This window comes from Pteropus vampyrus, unplaced genomic scaffold, assembly GCF_000151845.1.
Source record: "Pteropus vampyrus isolate Shadow unplaced genomic scaffold, Pvam_2.0 Scaffold543, whole genome shotgun sequence".
Taxonomy (NCBI): Eukaryota; Metazoa; Chordata; class Mammalia; order Chiroptera; family Pteropodidae; genus Pteropus; species Pteropus vampyrus.
The window spans coordinates 766,136-785,627 of NW_011889324.1; the positions used below are offsets into that span (position 1 = coordinate 766,136).

Here is a 19,492-nt window from a genome sequence, read left to right on the forward strand (position 1 = left end):
GAATTTCCATCCCTCACCAATCCTGCTGGCAGGCTCAGACTTCTTGCTATCTCTGACAATATACTTCTGTGCACCATTTTTTAAATGAAAAAAAAACTTACTCAAAAAATATTTTTACTCCACTTTCCTGCAGGTCTTCTACTCCACTTGCTTTTCCATTCATAGTGGAGAAAATGATAGGCGAGGTGGAAAATAGAACTTACTGCAAGAAGTCACTGTATTTCATCATTTGCTTTGCCTACATTTGATTTTGGGCTGACAGAGTTCCTTGCCTTTGTCTCTCTTGGATCCTGAAATAGTTCTGCTCCTTCTAAATAAGTTTCTCTCCTCTATCTTTTGAATCTTGGGGTATCTATGGCTTTCATCTCTTTTTCCATTAGAGTCAAAGAATCTCTGGAAGACACTCATCTATAGAAAGGGTCTCTAAGGATGCCGGAAAAAATTAATTGGCAAAGCCAGTCTGGTAATGATGCAACTTCTGTGGCCAGCATCCACTGAGCTCTTACTGTGCATTGCATTAATTACTTCACATGCATTATTTCATGTAAGCTTCATAGCAGTGCTGTCAGGTAGCTATTGTTGTTATTCTCACTTTATAGGCAAAGAAATTGAGGTTCAGAGAAGTTAAATCAAATATCTAAGATTACAGAGCTAGAAAGTGGTGGAGCTAGAATTTGAGCCCAGGGCGTTTGATTCCAATATCACACTTTAAATCACTATGCCATTCTGCTAGAGGTATGTGAGTGGTCCTGATTTAGTGAGTCTGAATGGGCAATGTCCTCGGCTAAAGGCCCTTTACCTGTGGGCTCATATCGCTCTGATCCATCCTGGAGCCAGGGATATGTATTAGAGGTATCCCAGTGCCCTAGAGTGCTGCCCAATTACAGACTAGAACCTCCAAAGCTTGAGCAAGAGCCCAATTGGTTGGTCTCCAGGGCAGTGAGCAGGGAGTTCCAAATATCTCCCCTTTGCCAATGCAGAGACAGAGCTTGGAATAGACAAAAACAGCCTTAAGAGCTCAAATGAGTGTAAAGCAATGATAGGTTTATTTGAAAAGAGACTCCCAATCTAAAAACAGGAAAATGTGTGTCAGGATGTAATTAAAGAGGCAGGCCCATCTGGAATGGTTTAGTCCTTTTCAGATAAGCATTCTTACAGCTGTTAAATTTGTTCTTTGTTTCTTTAGAAATCCATTATTCGCTGATTGCTGTCTTTTAGGTAATAGTTTAAATGCTGTCGTCCAGGAGTTGGCAAATGTTTTCTGTAACGGGCTGAGCAGTACACATTTCAGGCTTTGCAGGCCATATGGTCTCCGTCACAACTACTCAACTCATTCATTGTATCATGAAAGCAGTCATAAATGTGAAGATAAGTGGATGTGGCTAAGTTCTAATATAGACACTGAAATTTGAATTTCATGTAATTTCCATGTAATAAAATATCATTCTTCTTTTGATTTTTTTCAACTATTTAAAAGTGTGAAAACAACAACAAAAGAGTAAAACCATACTTAGCTTATAGACTATACAGAACAGGCAGTGAGCCAGATTTCGCCCATCGACCTTGGTTTACTGACCCTGCTCATTAATATCTAATGCATGTGTTAAAGTGCTAAGTCACTCTGAAAGCTAGATACTAGCAGGATTGTATTCATTTAAAATGAAAACAGATGAACATAAAATAGCCAAATGACACTATTTTCTATCCCTTATCTCCTCCTGCCCATACCCAAATTTCACTTAATTCTGTGCTTATTTTTAATTCCTCTAGGCTACTTGGTTGGGGCTGAATGTTTTCTTGTTTGTGCATGCCTTCCTGTCATATGAGAGGGACGACAAATACTACTACACAAGAGAAATCCTGGGGGTGAGTAGCACAGTTGTAATGTGGGGAATCTCGGCATTTTGCTTATCTCTGACCCAAAGCCATGATTTCCTCAAGGGTTAGGGTTACCAGAAAAATTACAGGATGCCCAGTTAACTTTGAATTCCAGAAAATTAACAAATCATTTCTTTCGGTATAAGTATTTTCCAAATATGACATTGGTCATAAGTGTATTATAGTAAGTCCTCTGTTAATGTTGTCATTAATAGATTCTGCAACTTTAATCAAAAAGATATAATGAAACCAATTTTACCATAAGCTAATTGATATAAACAAGAGTAAAGTTCCTATGGCATCTCATTAACATTATAGCAAAATTACCTTGAATGAAACAACTTTATTCTAGGACTTTCTGTACTAAAAAAATTACAGGCTTACCCTGCTGTCTGAAAATAGAGTGTTCCTATGAAAACTTTTGCAAGCCTAAATGGCATAAAGCAGAGAAGTAATTACCATTAATTTATTGGAAAACTTTTTGAGCATTCCTAGATCCCCAAAATAACCTACCAAATCATACCAAAAACACTTAATTATGTCCAGTTTCATGCTAAGTGTAATGCCCTTATTATCTCTGATACCTTAGGGCATATCTTGCTAATGGATGCACAAAATCAATTGAGATAAAGCACGTATGTTCCCAGACACAGTTCGAAGCTCTGGCGACTCATTGCTGAGATGCTGGATGTGTCTCCAAGGACTGGACTTGGCAGGGCCACTCTCGCTGCTCTGCGCTCACACTACCTCTGTAAAAACTGCTGCAAAACAAACACTGAACGCTATTTTCACTTTCACCATTTTTTTTTTCTTTGTAAAAGCAAAATCTTCTTTGGATTCTTATCGGTTAGTGAAAACAGGTACTAATGTAGGTCTTTTGTAAAAGTTAAGTGGTATAATGAGAACTTTTGAAAAGTGGGGGACACCTGTATTCCTTTTTTAAATCTGATGTTCAGATTTAGCTGGGTGTCCTGTATTTTTGCTCACTAAATCTGAGAGCCCTATCTAGGGCACACTCCCCAGAGCCATTAATGAAAACATACAATAAAGAAAACTATTAAGCAGTGGTCTTCAAACTGGTTTCCACAGAAACTCAGGTGCTCCCACAGGGTGTAAGGGGAAGGCTAACTGGGCAGTGCTCCTGCCCTTGCCCCTAATTTAACCAAAACAGCCTTTATATGTCTTATGGACTCCTGCTTATGATTTTAATAGTTTGGTTAAAAATAAACAACTTAAAACCACTGCTGTGGGTGGCCTTCCATCAAACAAGAGGGATACTTAGAGGGAGGGATGTGGGGTGAGTGTGGCTGCAGAACTCAAGGTTTGCAGAAAGGTGGGGTCAGGTCAAAGTAATAGGATGAAGAAAGCTGGGAAAGTGGCAGATTAAGAACAGAAGATGTGGTACATTATAACAGAGAATACTACTCAGCCATAAAAGATGAAATATTGCCATTTACGACAACATGGATGAATCTTAAGAGTATCATGTTAAGTGAAACAAGTCAGATGGAAAAGGACAAGAACTGTATGATTCCACTCATATGTGGGTTATAAAACAAAAAGCAACAAAAGAACAAACAAATGAACAAACAAAAAAACTCATAGATACAGATGACAGAATGATGGTTACCAGAGAGGAAGGGATGTAGGGGCAGGACAAAGAAGGCAAAGGGGTCAAATACATGGTGACGAAAGGAGACTAGACTTTGGGTGGTGCGCATAAAATAGAGATGTCGTATTATAAAGTTGTACATCTGAAATTTATATAATGCCATTAACCAGTGTTACCCCAGTAAACTTAATAATAAAAAAAGGAATAGAAGAGGAAGGGTGGGGGTGGGTTGGGCACATTGGTGTAGAAGTTTCCAGGAGGAAGCACAGAGGTGAAAATGGTTCTCTCACAGGCTCATCAAGTTGGCCACTACCTGATTAGAGAAGCAAATGTGACTACTAACTCTAGTTATTCAGTAACAGGTAAGGGGTTTGATTAAATCACTTTCATCTTGATGGTGCCTTTTTCCATTAACTTTCCACAAAGAACCACCCAATGAACATACTTAAAGACAGTTTGTCCTTTTTAAAAATCCTTTTCTCTACATAATCAAAGGATTCATGTTGAGATCACAATTAATTTGAATGTTCTGCTCATGGCTCATTTCACCCTGCTGTTTTCCATTTTAAATGTTGGTTTTTGATCCTTCTTTGAAAACCATAACTCCAAAGAAAATGTTAATTTGTTATAAAAATAGCTTTTTATTAAGCGAATGATGCAATAAATATGACTAGTTATTAAGAGCTGTATTACTCTATGACCATAAAGTCAGCAGCGGAAAAATGAATCATACTGATATCCTGTGGGCATTTCATTTTTAAAGATCCTCTCTGTTAAAAAATTAACTATAAATAATACTGCTTTCGATGAGATCAAAGGATTGAGAGGTGTATAAGTAAAATGTGAAAATCACCCTCCCATCCTACTCCCCAAAGATAACTACTGTTAATAGTTTCCTGTGTGCGTGTGTGTATATATAGACACACTGACATATGCTCACAAATGCATCAGACATGTGGGTTTTGTTTTGTTTTTAATGTAGGTACTATTCTTATTCATTTTTCCTGTATACAGTAAAATTTGCTCTTTTCGTTATACCCTTCTTGGAGTTTTGATAAACACATTCAATGGGATGCAGTTTTTTGTTGTTGTTATTTGTTTGTTTGTTTACAAAAAAGGGATCACATTGTAGATTTTGGCTGGAAATTTCTTCCTATACTTAGTGCATCTCAGATGTCTTTCCATGTGGGTATGTAACCAGTGATATGCTGGAACCAGTTCATATCAGCTTGCAGTAGCCAGTTGTGTGTATCTCTTACCAAGCCTGGCATTCAATGACGTCAAGTTGGTATCTTGAAATCTGCCATGGTGGAAGTACTTCCATCATGTAAATTGGCAAATGCTGGAAATCAAGACCCCTGTCTCCCCCTGAAAGCTGAATGTTAAATATATACACCACCCCTACATCGCTGCATATAGCTCTTATCCTTTTAAGAGCATAGCAGTCCTAATGGCACTGATGTGCCACAAGTTATTTAATCATTTCATAGGAGATTTCTTAAATTCATGCTCCCTGTAGAAAAATGCAGTTAATTCACTATGAAGCAGAGCAAATGAATAGCAGAGAATGGAGTTTAAATCCATAGTCAATGAAGCATTAATGACAGCAGCAGTTGAATTAGAATATCAGTATTGATGTTGAAAAATGAACATAAATTGGGATATTTCAATGTGCTGCACTGGGAAAAAAATTAGCTCTAAAAAGAATTCATCCTATACAAATGGCCTCCACAGAATGTGGAGCTGTGAAATTGTAGTCCTGTATTTTCAATTCACTTGCCAATTTTAGTCCTAAGAAACCTCTGTGACTCAAATAAGCAAGCTGTGGAAACCAATGTGGAAATACAGGATCTTTGAGATGAGCAGAGAAAATTTACTTAGAAATGGAACAGGCTGTCTCTACCCAAAACAGTCAGAGTGTGACTCAGCAAAGGGAGAAACACAGGTCATGTGGAAGAGCAAGAAATGGAAAACAGTAGGGCAGCTTTTGTTCACTACACTGCCTGACATTGTAAGCCATTATGGACATGAGGTAGATCTTGTTCTGGCTTATTAAATCTATGTCATGTTGTCCCAGGTTTAGGTTATGGGAAAATAGTTTTTGTACCAAAAAGATTATTAGAAAAGAGGCTGAGAAATTATAACTTGAACCCATGTTCTTCCTTTTAGCAAGTCATCGACAGGCACACATGTAAGGCTAGCCTGTCAGCTGAAGTGCTGCAATAATTGCCTGACTGCTGTGAGATTGTCATACTCCTGCAGTTTCAAGTACATGGAGCTGACTCAGAGACCAGTTGTATATATTTGAGAAGAGAAGTTGGATTTAGCTACTGTGGAGTTGAGCATATTCTGTCCAGCCTATATCTAATCAAGCCTGTTTCTGGGATAAATACTTCTTTGAAGCACTGATTCCTTGTCTCCTTTTCTAGCAGCTTCTACCGCTGGATTAGATTAATTTTGATGTCAGTTTGAAATTCTGTTCACAGAAGTTCTCCATTCTCAAATCTCTACCTAAGTTTAAAATATTTGCTCTAAGAGGTTCACTAGTTTTATCTAAGCTTTATTCAATTATTAAAGACATCTTAAATATAAATAAATATAAATGGTTGTGTTTGAATTGTTTTTTGTTACGTGCTTGTTACATGCTTATAATCACATTAGAAAATACAGAAAAGAGAAAAATAGTTATCATTTATAATTATACCTTTAAATATATATACTTCAAAGTAAAATAAAATAAAAATATCTATGATCCTCAAGATTGTTTTACAAATGACAAAGAATACAATCATAACTGAGTGCATTAAGCAAAAATCCTCGTTGCAAACTATTACATCCATAGACTGTGTTTATTAACATGGAATCATTAAATCCTGTTCTGTTTCATATTGATAAATGTATAGTCAAACATTTCCAAACCACTGTCACTGGAATTTCTCAATTCATTATTAAGTTCAGCAAATTTTTGGTCATTTGCAAACAGAGAGGAAGAAGCTGCATCCTACCAATTTCTAGGTCTCAGACAAGTGGAGTGGACTTGTGCTCCCCTGCTAGATGGTGAGACGAAGCAGCTGATTGTCTCTTCTCTCTTCTGCTCTAGTCGGCATTGGCCTGGGCCCGAGCCTCTGCTCGCTGCCTGAATTTTAACAGCATGCTGATCCTGCTTCCCGTGTGTCGAAATCTTCTGTCCTTTCTGAGGGGCACCTGCTCAGTGAGTTTCAAACACCCGTAGTTCAACTTTCACATTAAAGACAAAAGACCCTGGACTCCTCAGTTGGACTGCCCAACACCAAGGCCCTAGGAATAAAAGCCAGAGGTCTCCTTTGGTAGCCAAGGGTGTGGGCAAGAGTGGGTGGGTATTAGCATGCTCTGTGCAAGACATGTTGGTTATGGGTTAGTGAATTCCATAAAGCTGCCTTGAGACACCTGACCTCGATCACTTTACATTTGTAGTTTTGCAGATGCCCCCTGAGAAAGCAACTGGATCACAACATCACCTTTCATAAGCTGGTGGCATATATGATCTGCCTGCACACAGGTAACTGAGGCTCCCAGACATTCAGAGTCTAATTTCATTCATTTATTCATGTAGACAGTCAAAAAATATTTATTTTACATCTGGAATTATTTACCAGGCACTGTTCTAGGCCTATTTTATGGAACTTACTTTCTATTCTTTTGAGAACACGTAAATGTGATAAAGATTTTGGATCTCTCTGCAATCAAGGTTTATTTGGAACCTTCTGTGGACTTGGCATTCTGCTAGACACTATGTATAAGATTCTCCTTTTCTAGTGGAGCATGCCTGTCATGATGTTCCTGAGACACCTCTCACATTCCTTTCCATCCTTCCATTTAGCTATTCACATAATTGCACACCTGTTTAACTTTGAACGATACAGCAGGAGCCGACAGGCCACAGATGAATCCCTTGCTTCTCTTCTCTCCAGCCTATCTCATCAAGAGAAAGAGAGGGATTCTTGGCTAAATCCTATTCAGTCCCCAAACATGGTGAGTTGACTCAGTGGGAAAGCATCTGTGTTCTGATCATGAACAGAAAAGGCATGGTATCTATTGTGGATATTGTGTCAGGCTGACATTTCTCCTTTCACAGACAGTGATGTATGTGACATTCACCAGCATTCCTGGTCTCACTGGAGTGATCATCACAATAGCTCTGGTTCTCATGGTGACTTCAGCTATGGAGTTTATCCGGAGGAGTTATTTTGAGGTCTTCTGGTATACGCATCATGTTTTTATCATTTACTTCATCAGCTTAGGGATTCATGGCATTGGGTAAGGTTCCCAAGCTCCTTTCTCATACTCTAGCCCCTGACCTTGCATAATTCTTTGCCCCAAACTATTCTTCATCTTGTTAAGTGGAATTGTCCGGGGTCAAACGGAAGAGAGCATGAAGGAGAGTCATCCTCACAGCTGTGCAGAGTCTTTCAAGAAGTGGGATGATCATGACTCCCAGTGCGAACGTCCCCAATTTGAAGGGCACCCCGCTGAGGTAAAAACCCTATGAACAAGGATAGACTCTTGTTAGGGGCTGTTATTGTTATTCTTGTCATTATTACTTATTATCATTATCATTATTAGCTCAGCCGATATATCTACAAATTTCCTATCATCAAGGAACTCCAATATCAATGTCAACAAGTTAGGGAATTATCATTAGCAGAGGACTCTGAAGAGGAAGGATTGATGGTTAGTGCATGCAGTGAGACCCTCCCCGAAGGTAATAATGATAGCCCACGTTATTAATGGTGTTTACCATGAACCAGGTTTGCTGCATAGCATGGATTATCTCATTTATACATAGCAATAACCTACAATGTAGGCACTTCTTTTGTCTCCATTTTGAGACAAAAGGACTAGGATTCAGAGAGATGAAGTAAACTGTCAAGCTATCACAGTAACTAATGGAGCTGGAATTCAAGCCTAGGCCTTTCACAATTCAAATATTGTGCTCTTGACCATTATGCTGTCCAAAACTTTGTTGTGAAAACCCACTCAATGTTTCTGAGGAAAAAAAAAAAGCATTTTTTTTTAGTTTATTAAAGTATAACTGACAAAATTGTATATATTTAAAGTATATAATGTCACGAATGATGTATGTATACTTTGTAAAATGATTACTGCAATGAGATTAATTAACACACCCATCACTTCACATAGTTACTTTTTTTTTCTGTGTATGGTAAGAATGACTAATATCTACTTTCTTAGCAAATTTCAAGTATGCTACACAGTATTATTAACTATAGGCACCATACTATACATTAGATTCCTCAAACTTATTCATCTTATAACTGAGGGCTTGTACCCTTTTACCAGCATCTCCCTATTCTGACCACCCCCGCTCCACGTGCCCCTGGTTAACCACCTTTCTACTCTGTTTCTACGAGTTCAGCTTGGTTGTTTTTTTGTTTGTTTGTTTCTTTTTTTTTTTTTTTGTTAGAGTTGACATTCAATATTTTTTTATATTAGTTTCAAGTAGACAGCACAGTGGTTAGACATTTATATAATTCATGAAGTGATCTCCCTCATTAGTCTAGTGCCCACCTGGCACTATACATAGTTATTACAATATTATTGGCCATATTCCCTGTGCTATACTTCACATCCTTGTGACTATTTTATACCTAACAATTTGTACTTCTTAATCCCTTCACTTTTTTGACCCAGCCTACAAACCCCCTCCCATCTGCCAACCATCAGTATCTATGAGCCTGTTTCTGTTTTGTTTGTTCATTTATTTTGTTCTTTAGAGTCTACATATAAGTGAGATCATGTGGTATTTGTCTTTCTCTGCCTGCCTTATTTCACTTAGCATAATACTCTCTAGGTCCATCCGTGTTGTCACAAATGGTAAGATTTCGTTTTCTAATGGCTGAGTGATATTCCATTGTATATATGTACTACTTCTTTATCCAGTCATCTATTGGTGGGCACTTAGGTTACTTCCATATCTTGGCTATTGTAAATAATACTGCAATGAACATAGGGGTACATAATATCTTTTGGAATTAGTATTGTGGATTTCTTCAGATAAATACCCAGAAGTGGAATTGCTGGGTCATAATGTAATTCTATTTTTAATTTTTTGAGGAACCTACAAACTGTTTTTCATAGTGGCTGAACCAATTTGCAATACCACCAACAGTGCATGAGGGTTCCCTTTTCTCTACATCCTCACGGACACTTGATTGTTGTCAATTTTGTTTTAAAAAGCATTCTTAGGGAGACTTTCATTGAAGCTTAGATATTATTGTTAAATAGTGGATGATCAAGAAACTGGATTCCAGGGAACCCAAGGTGTGCCTCAGGGTAATTATGTAGATATTATGGCTTACTCGTGCTTGCTCATAAAATACGTTTAATTGAGGAATAAATAGAAGGAAAAAATTAACTTGTGGTGCCTCAAAGTGCTCTGAGGATGATTAAAGTCTTTAAATCAGGTGCAGAATAAAGAGGAATAGCAAATTTCAAGTATAGTATACAGTATTATTATTAGTCCTAATTTAGAAACGTAAAAATATCTAAAAAATCCTCTAAAGTTGGCATTTTATAACAATGGGAAAAGGACAGAGTATTTAATATATATTTTTTAGGATAATAGAATAACCATCTAAGAAAAAAGCTGTACCTTTATTCCACACTTTACACTAAAATATGGATAAAGGATGCATGGATTAAGAATTTAAATGTTAAAAAAAGAAATAAATCATAATACTACACTAATACCATAAGCACTCTAATACCACATGGGAAATGTTTTCTTCTAATACTGGAATATTAGTAAAACATGCTAATAAGATAAAAAAAAAAACTAGAAGCCAGAAAAGGGAAGATAATAAATTTGAATAAATATATATCCAATTTATTATTTTTATATATTCAAATTTATTATCCTTTATGTATACTATATATACACACACACAGTTTTGTGTGGCAAAAGAAAAAAACGCATCATAAATAAAGACAGGCAACAAATTACTAAGTAGGAAAATTATTTACAACCTACGGACCATTAACTAATTTTGTAAAACGTAAATGACTCTTATAGATCAATAAGAAAAGGCCTAACAATCCAATAAAAAAGATATAGAAGATATGAACAGAATGATCACAGAAATGAAGATATATGTTAATCTTAAATTTATGAAATGATGCTTAATGTTATAATGCAAAAAAATGCAAAATAAAACTACATTAAGATACTTTTTTTTAACCAAACAGATTAGCAAAGATCCAAAAGTCTGCTCATGGGCTGTATTGGCAATGTTCTCATGCATTGCTGGTGAGAGTGTAAAGCTATACAATTGCTTGTAAGGGTGATTTGGCAGTATTTATCAAACTTGCATATGTGTTACATGTATTAGTTTACATGTATTAGTTTATTCATTGTAACGGCTTGATAGAACAAAAGACTGGAAATAAGCGTCCATCAATAGAGGACTAGTTAAATTATGAGACTTTCCTACAATGGAACACTCTGCAGCCAATAAAGAGAAAGAGGCAGCTCTGTAGGTACTAATATGGACTGGTCTCTAAGATTTTAAATGAAAAAAGGGCAGGGCAGTGTGTATTGTCTTCTACTATTTGTACTTAATGCAGTATTAGCACTTAAATACATATTGTCCAGAAGGATTCATGAAATAATAACATTGATTACCTTTGGGGAGATGGGGGACAGGGATGGAAGGGAGATTTGTACTTTTGAATTTTGTGCAATGTACATGTATTACCAATGTAAAAAATAATTTTAAAAGGACATGCCTGGAATATGTTAACAGTACATTTCATTTAGAACGTCAGAGTAACTTGTAAACTATAACCAAACAGCTTTTGTTCAACAAGAGGCCCTTAAAGACAGACACCTATAAAGCTTGATCAGCCCCTAGCTAAGGCAGTTAATTCCCTGTCTTACCTTGTACATCAATGTCTCTCTTTTTCCCATATGTTATCTGAGATAAGGTATATTGGGAAGTATTCTTAAAGGTTTACTTTAAGATATATTTGGAGGTATACCTAGTTGGAGGTATACTTAAAACTCAAGTGTTGCTTAGATTGGTCATGTAATACCTCAAGGGAGAGAACACCGATTTTGCCATCTATTTGAGTCTATTGGTTTGTTTCTTCCGTAAGCATTAAAAAACACTCTCTCCACATTCTCCCCATTTAAAATTATAAAAATAATTCATGTTTATTGTAGAAAGTTTAGAAAATGCAGAAAAACATTTAGAGGAAAATAAAAATTTCACAGAGTTCTACCACTTACAGGTAATAATTATTTTTCCTCTTCGTCTATATCATTGGATGCTTTCCTCTGTTGTCGAATATTCTTCTGAAACATATGTTTTAGAAAGCTGTACGATATACCATTTTTCATATTTTTTTCTGCATGATCATTTTTAATGACCTCGTGGGCATTATGCTAAGTGAAATATGTCAGAGAAAGACAAATATCATATGATCTCGCTTATATGTGGAATCTAAATTTAAAAAAAAAAAACTGAGCTCATAGATACAGAAAAGAGATTGAAGGTTGCCAGATGCAGCGGATGGGTGGTAGTAGGTAAAATGGGTGAAAACGGTCAACAGGTACAGACTTCCAGTGATAAATAAATAAGTCCTGGGCATGTAATGCACAGCATGGTGACTAGTTAATAATACTGTATTGCATGTTTGAAAGTTGCTAAAAGAGTAGATCTTAAAAGTCCTCATCATAAGAAAAAAAAATTTTGTAATTATGTAAGGTAACAGATGTTAACTAGACTTATTGTGGTGATGATCATTTTGCAATATGTACAAATATCGAACCAATATGTTGTACACCTAAAACTAATGTTATATGTCAATTATATCTTTATTCAAAAAAAAATTAAATTAAAATTTTTAGGAAGTGTTTGGTATTGACAAAAAAATATATGATATACCATTTTGTCATTGTTTTCTTAATAAAAATAATGTGGCCATGACTATACTTCCAAACTTTGTGTACACCTTAATTATTTCTTTATGCTCCATTTCCTAGAAGTGAAATTCCTGAGTAACAGAAAGAATGCTTTCGAAGCTGTAGAGATGTATTGCCAAATTGCTCCCTGGAAAGTTGCTACTAATTTGCACTTTCACCAGCTGCACATGTGAATATGTCCATTTCCTTGCATCCCAGTTAATGGTGTTTAAAGTTGTTTTTCAATTTGAGAGGCTCAAATGCTATTTAGCTTTAATATTCATTTCTCTGATTACTTTTGAGGCCAAAATTTTTTTTTTCTACATTGTTATTAGCCATTTCTTAAATAAGATTTTTTCATGTCATCTGAATTCAGCTGGAGATGTTTCCAAACAAGAAGTAGCATCAAATTGTATAATGCCCATTCTCAGGTTGGCCAGCCCCATCTCTGCCCTTGGGTATTCTCCCCAGAGATACCCGAGGAAATTATTTACCTGAAACAGCATAAGAAACCTCATTCCACACAGTTCTGATATATCACACTTGAACGATTGTGCAAGAAATGACATGATTTAGCATTGCTAGAAAATACATTTTTAGAAGATCCTATGCATATGGAAGCAACTTGCTACCTTTAAAAAGGGATAGAAAGGCTGCTTTTTAAAAAATGTACACAAGATAAAAAGCATATTACTATGTTAGATGTTTGGAGCATCTGAGAAAAGAAGTGATGTATCGATAAGTACCAAGTTTTACATATTGTCACCAATAGTTTCAGCTACATACTTTTCCTTTTGTGTTAGTTTGTTTTGTTACTAATCATCTGCTTCTATTTCACACCTACAATCTTTTGTTTTTTCAGATTGGACAAGTTGTCCTGGAAAACAGTCTTAGATTCTTAAAATTATATACATATTTACCATGTACTTTATTTTTGTGCTTTTCTTTTGCTTCCTGGTGAGACCTGTAAAATTTCAGGAAGTGATCTGCTTTGTGAGTAACAGATTAGCAAACAAAACTCTTGTAGTTTATTCCTTTCCATTTCCATCCTCAAGATTTGGTGAAATTAGTGCCTATATGTGTATAATTGATACACATCAGAGAACTCAACAAATATTTATTGAATAAAGGAATGAACTGCTACAAAAATAAGTCCTAAACAAGAGATTAATGTGTAACTTTATTCTTTGCTCTGTTTCTGTGCAGTCTTGGAAGTGGATCCTTGCACCAGGTATTCTTTATATCTTTGAAAGGATCCTTCGATTTTATCGCTCCCAGCAGCGGGTTGTGATTACCAAGGTAAAGCATATGCAATTTCATTTTGCCATGATAAGAGTTCTGTTCTTCTTATTTATAGAAATAAAGGGCCATGTTGTCACCCTGAAGGGAATTAAAAAAAGAACTTGGGGGTAACATACTTCATTTCCTCCAGTGCTGGACAGAACTGTGGGAAAAGGAGTTTGGCAAAAATCGTCGGCATGGATCTATGTCAGAGACTGCAAACTGGTGTCCTGCACCAAATCTAACCCACAGACATATTTTGTTTGGCCCACACACTGATTGTTTAGAAAGTCGAATTGGTTGCTAACATTTAAAAATCTGGATGGAGGCTTTCACTTTAAAAATAGCATTTCTAGCTTCTCTTGAAGAATCAGGTAACCTGTTAACACTGAGTCTCGGTCCTGTAGTGCAACCATTGTCTAGACTAAGTAACTGCTGCCGCCTTTAGAGAGGATGTGCTCACGGTTCACCATTGTCACCAGCTCTCCAGCTGTACTCATTTACTTTATCTACCTGTCCCTGTCGCCATTTGAAATTGCCTCCTTTGGTCTCTGTGCCTCATTCATAGGTTGTCATGCACCCATCCAAAGTTTTGGAATTGCAGATGAACAAGAGTGGCTTCAGCATGGAAGTGGGACAGTATATTTTTATTAATTGCCCCTCAATCTCTTACCTGGAGTGGCATCCCTTTACTCTGACCTCTGCTCCAGAGGAAGACTTCTTCTCCGTTCATATCCGAGCAGTGGGGGACTGGACGGAAAATCTTGTAAAGGCTTTTGAACAACAACATTCACCGATTCCCAGGTAGGTCCTGGAGAGCAGCAGAGACCCAGAGCAGAATGCAGACAAGCAAAAAAGAAAAAGCAATTAATTCCCTGTTGAAACTTAAGTCTGGCACAATAGAATGCGATTAAAATAAATGGCCAAAATCAGCCATGGGAACCGCTATGTCTCTGGGAGGATGTGCAAGGTTAGGGGTGGAGGTGAGACTTCACTTGCCCGTTATCTTCTGTCTTCTGCCAGAATTGAGGTGGATGGTCCCTTTGGCACTGTCAGTGAGGATGTTTTCCAGTATGAAGTGGCTGTGCTGGTCGGAGCAGGAATTGGGGTCACCCCCTTTGCTTCCATTTTGAAGTCCATCTGGTACAAATTCCGGCATGCAGATAAGAACCTCAGAACACAAACGGTACATCCCCTCATACCACTTTTCATCTAGTCTGGGTCTGACAGATCCATTGCTTTCATGGACTTAAGCTCTTCACATTTGATAAAAAGTAAGGCCTCCCTGGAGTTATGAGAGCAAGTGGCATGAGATCACTTTTCTCTGCCACGGCATCTGCTTCTGCAGATTGACCGTAACAACAGGGTCTTCATTTTCAATTTGGTGTTTAAAATCACCTTGAACCAAAGATGGCCCTGGAGGTCTCTTCCCATAAGGGAAATTGTCAGGACTCTGGACATTCATGCTGCCTAAGTTCTGCTGTTCTGTAGAGGTGATTTTTCAGGTCACCCTACACTTGACCAACAAAGATAGAGTATATCTATTGAGTCATGTCACCACAGTGTACATTGTAAAGGGCACTTAATAAGTCTATGTTCTCTCTTGTTGATTCCAGATCTATTTCTACTGGATCTGCCGGGAGACAGGTGCCTTTGCCTGGTTCAATGACCTATTGGCTTCCCTGGAACAGGAGATGGAAGAATTAGGCAAAGTGGGTTTTCTAAACTACCGTCTCTTCCTCACTGGATGGGATAGCAACATTGTGAGTTCAAACAACACACTAATTCCCATGTTGGATGCAAGCTGAATATCAGACAAAAGATAGTGAACGCTGATTGTAAATAATTATTTCTGGTGATTTTCTATCTGCCCTCATCATCACATCCAAGTTTAAGAATGCCTGAAGGAAGAGACAGCTATCAGGACCTGCTTTTTCTAATTTTTATTTTTCTGACTCCAGGCTGGTCATGCAGCATTAAACTTTGACAAAGCCACTGACATCCTGACAGGTCTGAGACATAAAACCTTCTTTGGGAGACCTGTATGGGAAAATGAGTTTTCTACAATAGCTACCACCCACCCCAAGTAAGTGTATTCCCCTATTGTTAGTTGAGTTTGCAGAATTAGAGTTTAGGAAAGGTATTATGGCATGTTGAACACTCTTGGGAGAAAGATCTCTGGGGCCAAAATTTTTGCACTATTCTTAGATTCTTGCTTAAAACAGAGGAAACTCCATCTGGGGTTTTAGACAATAAGGGTCACGATCTTATTATTGATGAGAAGATGTTTGCTGCCTCGACAAGCCCCCATTCATATAGTGAGGCAAGGAGACTCGCTTATGATCTGTATTACCAAACAAAATGGAGAACTGGAACGATTCAAATGCATTGCTTTTGGCTTTAGTGACCTCTATTTAAAGTAGGAAGTGTTTGGACTGTATTATCTAGTTAACTGACCTTGGTCTTTCTGGAGGGTTTTTGAGACATGCTAGAGCATACAGAAAAAACCTGGTGCCATGAGATCAGCCATTCTGATGGGAATAAGATTAAGCTGATTGTGTTAGATAAATTCTCGGAACAATTTGGCAGGTGATCAACTGAATTCCACAAACATTATTGGTTACTTTCTATAAGTTCAGCACTCACTATTCTAGAAGCTTTGGAGGTTGAAAGAGAAATAGAACATGGTTCTTGCTTTCAAGGAGCACACATTTTAATAAGAGATGCATACAATCAACTCAAAGCAGAATGATGCACTCCATGAGACAGGCACATGGACGTTGAGGGAAGGAAAGTCTAAGCCCACTTGGGGTGATCAAGAAAGGCTCCCTGAAGCCAGTGGTCACTTAGTGACGTGGATTCAGATGATCCTGGGTACTAATGCTAGTTCTGACATTTTCCAGTTATGGGACCTTGAGCTAGAAAACCCTCTGATCCTCAGATTTCTCATCTGTGAAATGGGGATTATGTTAGTAGATGCCTGCTCTCTCACTTGCAGGCTTGTTGTGAATATTAAGTGAGACAGTATATAAAAATGCTCCGTAAAGCCTAAAGCAGCATATAAGCAAAATAGATTATTTCAATTTGTCAATAGTTGGCTATGTGAATAGATGAGATTGCTAGGAGAGAGGAAGAGTGACAGAGGACAGAGTGTTAAGGAATGTTTACATTATGTAAGAAGGGAGAAAGATGAATCAGGGAAGATGGAGGAGAATGTGGAGAAGTGGTATCACAGAAGCCAAGGGAGGAAAGATTAGAGAAGTGTGGTCAACAGTTTTGGAGGAGTGGCAGGGTCCAAGGAATGCCTTTTTATCATAAAGATGATCTCAGCATATTTGTAGACAGAACAGGAGCCAGTAGAGAGGAATAAAATAAATATACAAAGTGGGGAGGGGACTAGGATGGCTATAATAAAAGACAGGCAGTAATATGAGCTGGCAAGAAAGTGGAGAAATTGTAGGAGGGTTCCTCCTACACTGTGTTGGAATGTGAAGTGGTGGAGAACTTGAGGAAAACTCTGGCATTTCTTCAAAATGTTAAACATAGAGTTACCACATGACCCAGCAATTTCACTCCTAAGTATATTCCCAAGAGAAATAAAACATATGTCCACACAAAAACTTGTACATGAATGTACCTAGAATAGCCCCAAAGTGGAAATAACCCAAATGCCCATCAATAAATGAATGGATAAGCAAAATGTGGTATACGCACACAATGGAATACTATTCAGCTATAAAAAAGGAATGGAATACTGATACATGCTGCAACATGGATAAACCTTGAAGACAGTATGGTAAGTGCAAGAAACCAGATGCAAAAGGCCACATATTGTACAATTCTGCTTATATGAAATGTTTAGAATAGGCAAATCTCGAGAAAGCAAGCAGATTTGATTGTCTAGGGCTAGGGCTGGGCAGTTGGGAAGAAATGGGCAATGACTGCTAATGTGCATGGGTTTTTCTTTTTGGGATGATAAAAATGTTCTTGAATTAGATAGTGGTGATGGTTGCACAACTTTGTGACTATACTCAAAGCACTAACCGCACACTTTAAAAGGATGAATGTTCTGATATATGAATTACCTCAATTAAGTAAAAATAAGGGGAGAAGGTATGAGAGAAGGAAGATGAGGTTGAGATCCAGAGAGATTATCCTCCACTACTTCTTCAGTGTGAGAAATTTGAAGTGGGGATAAGTACACAATGGATGGATTTAATGGCAGCTAACACATATGAACTTAACTTTGTGCCAGGCATTTTTCTAATCGCTTTACATGTTTGTCATTAAACTTCAAAATAATCCTATGAGGTGGGTACTATTTTTATGCCCATTTTATGTTAGCGGGGTGGGGCAGAGGGACTGAAACACAGAGAGGTTAAGAAACTTCCTATCGTTATACAGCTGGAACAATTGTCAGCTGGGATTTGAACACAGGCAGCCTGGCTCTCTAGAGTCTAGCTAGCACTTAACCATCTCAAGGCACTACATCTCCTGAGTGTCTGTTCTCAGTAGAATAATCAAGGCTGAGTGCTGAAGAGTGATAAGGACTGGGAGCACATTGGAGGCTTGCAAACAGAAGCCTGTGAGAGGGGAGTCAACAACTGAATTTTTATGCAGGGTTGTTGGGAGTAGTAGAGGCCTCACAGAGGCTATTGCTCTTGTCTGTCTTTGCTGCTTTCTAACCCTGACTATTCTATTTTTGCAGGTCTGCGGTGGGAGTCTTCTTATGTGGTCCTCAGACTCTGGCAAAGAGCCTGCGCAAATGCTGTCACCAATTCTCCAGTTTAGATCCTAGGAAGGTTCAATTCTACTTCAACAAAGAAAATTTTTGACTTATAGGAATAAGGACAATAACCTGCATTTAATCTCTTTTGTATCTTCAACAACTTACTTGGTCTGGTCAGGTTTGGACAGCCATTTAAGGACAATAATGTGCCTCTCAAGCCTTCACTGGACCCTAGCATTTTTTTGGTTGGATTCAACTTTGTTATCACTGAGCTTCAAGAACCTAAGAACTTCAGAAACCACAATAATTGCATGGAGCCTTTCTTGGGAAAATAAGTGTAAATCATTCTGGAATGCCATGACTATAGTAAGGCCCGACAGCAGAGGTAGTTAACGATTTAACCCAGGGTGATTTTGTTGACTCCAAGTGTTACTGTCTCCTGAACTTTGGGTCATATTCTCCCCTCCCTCCCACCCTCAAAGAAGATTTCTAAGTAGAGTGATTTTTTAAATAAAATTTTATTTAAGAATTAATGACAAAACATAATAAGCATAAATAATAAAGCGAAGTTACCAAGAACCCCATCACTATATTACAGTATATACATTCTTACTGTTATTTTACACATGGTCTTATCCAGTGTGAACAGCAATTTATGCTTTACTTATTTTTCCTTGTCAAAAAATGAAGGATTTTCTTCTTTGCTTAATGAATAAATCTTTTGTTACTTTATCTAGGCTCTCCATTTGGGAAAGAAATCTTGAATGTATGCTAATTGTCATTGTATAATTAAAAGTCAGCTATGTTGTCATTAGCTTGCATTGCTCTGCTGGAAATAATTGTAAAAACTTGAACTCCATCTTAGGATGACTTATTTAGTCAACAGGGGTTCTTTAGTGCCATTTTTATTAAGGGAGTTTATTAATGTCTAGTTTAAAAAAAGATAATTGAGAATTTTGATAACATTTTTTGACTCCTACCTACTTTACTTATTCATTAGGGAATCATTCACCTAATAACACAAGCAAAA

The 19,492-nt window shown here is 37.4% G+C and overlaps 1 protein-coding gene across 2 annotated transcripts in view; it reads left to right on the forward strand.

Annotated features, from left to right (window-relative positions):
• The window catches only part of NOX1 (NADPH oxidase 1), a 175,768-nt gene extending 156,794 nt beyond the window's left edge, over positions 1-18,974 (forward strand). For both annotated transcript variants that reach the window (XM_023525254.1, XM_011383816.2), the window contains 12 exons: positions 1,771-1,866; positions 6,591-6,701; positions 6,944-7,028; positions 7,350-7,501; positions 7,605-7,786; positions 7,871-8,003; positions 13,659-13,751; positions 14,302-14,537; positions 14,757-14,919; positions 15,350-15,496; positions 15,695-15,819; positions 18,442-18,974. In XM_023525254.1, the coding sequence (XP_023381022.1) occupies positions 1,771-1,866; positions 6,591-6,701; positions 6,944-7,028; positions 7,350-7,501; positions 7,605-7,786; positions 7,871-8,003; positions 13,659-13,751; positions 14,302-14,537; positions 14,757-14,919; positions 15,350-15,496; positions 15,695-15,819; positions 18,442-18,568 (1,650 nt within the window). In that variant the 3' untranslated portion in view covers positions 18,569-18,974. The remainder of the gene's footprint in view (positions 1-1,770; positions 1,867-6,590; positions 6,702-6,943; positions 7,029-7,349; positions 7,502-7,604; positions 7,787-7,870; positions 8,004-13,658; positions 13,752-14,301; positions 14,538-14,756; positions 14,920-15,349; positions 15,497-15,694; positions 15,820-18,441) is intronic.
• The last annotated feature ends 518 nt before the right edge of the window (positions 18,975-19,492 follow it).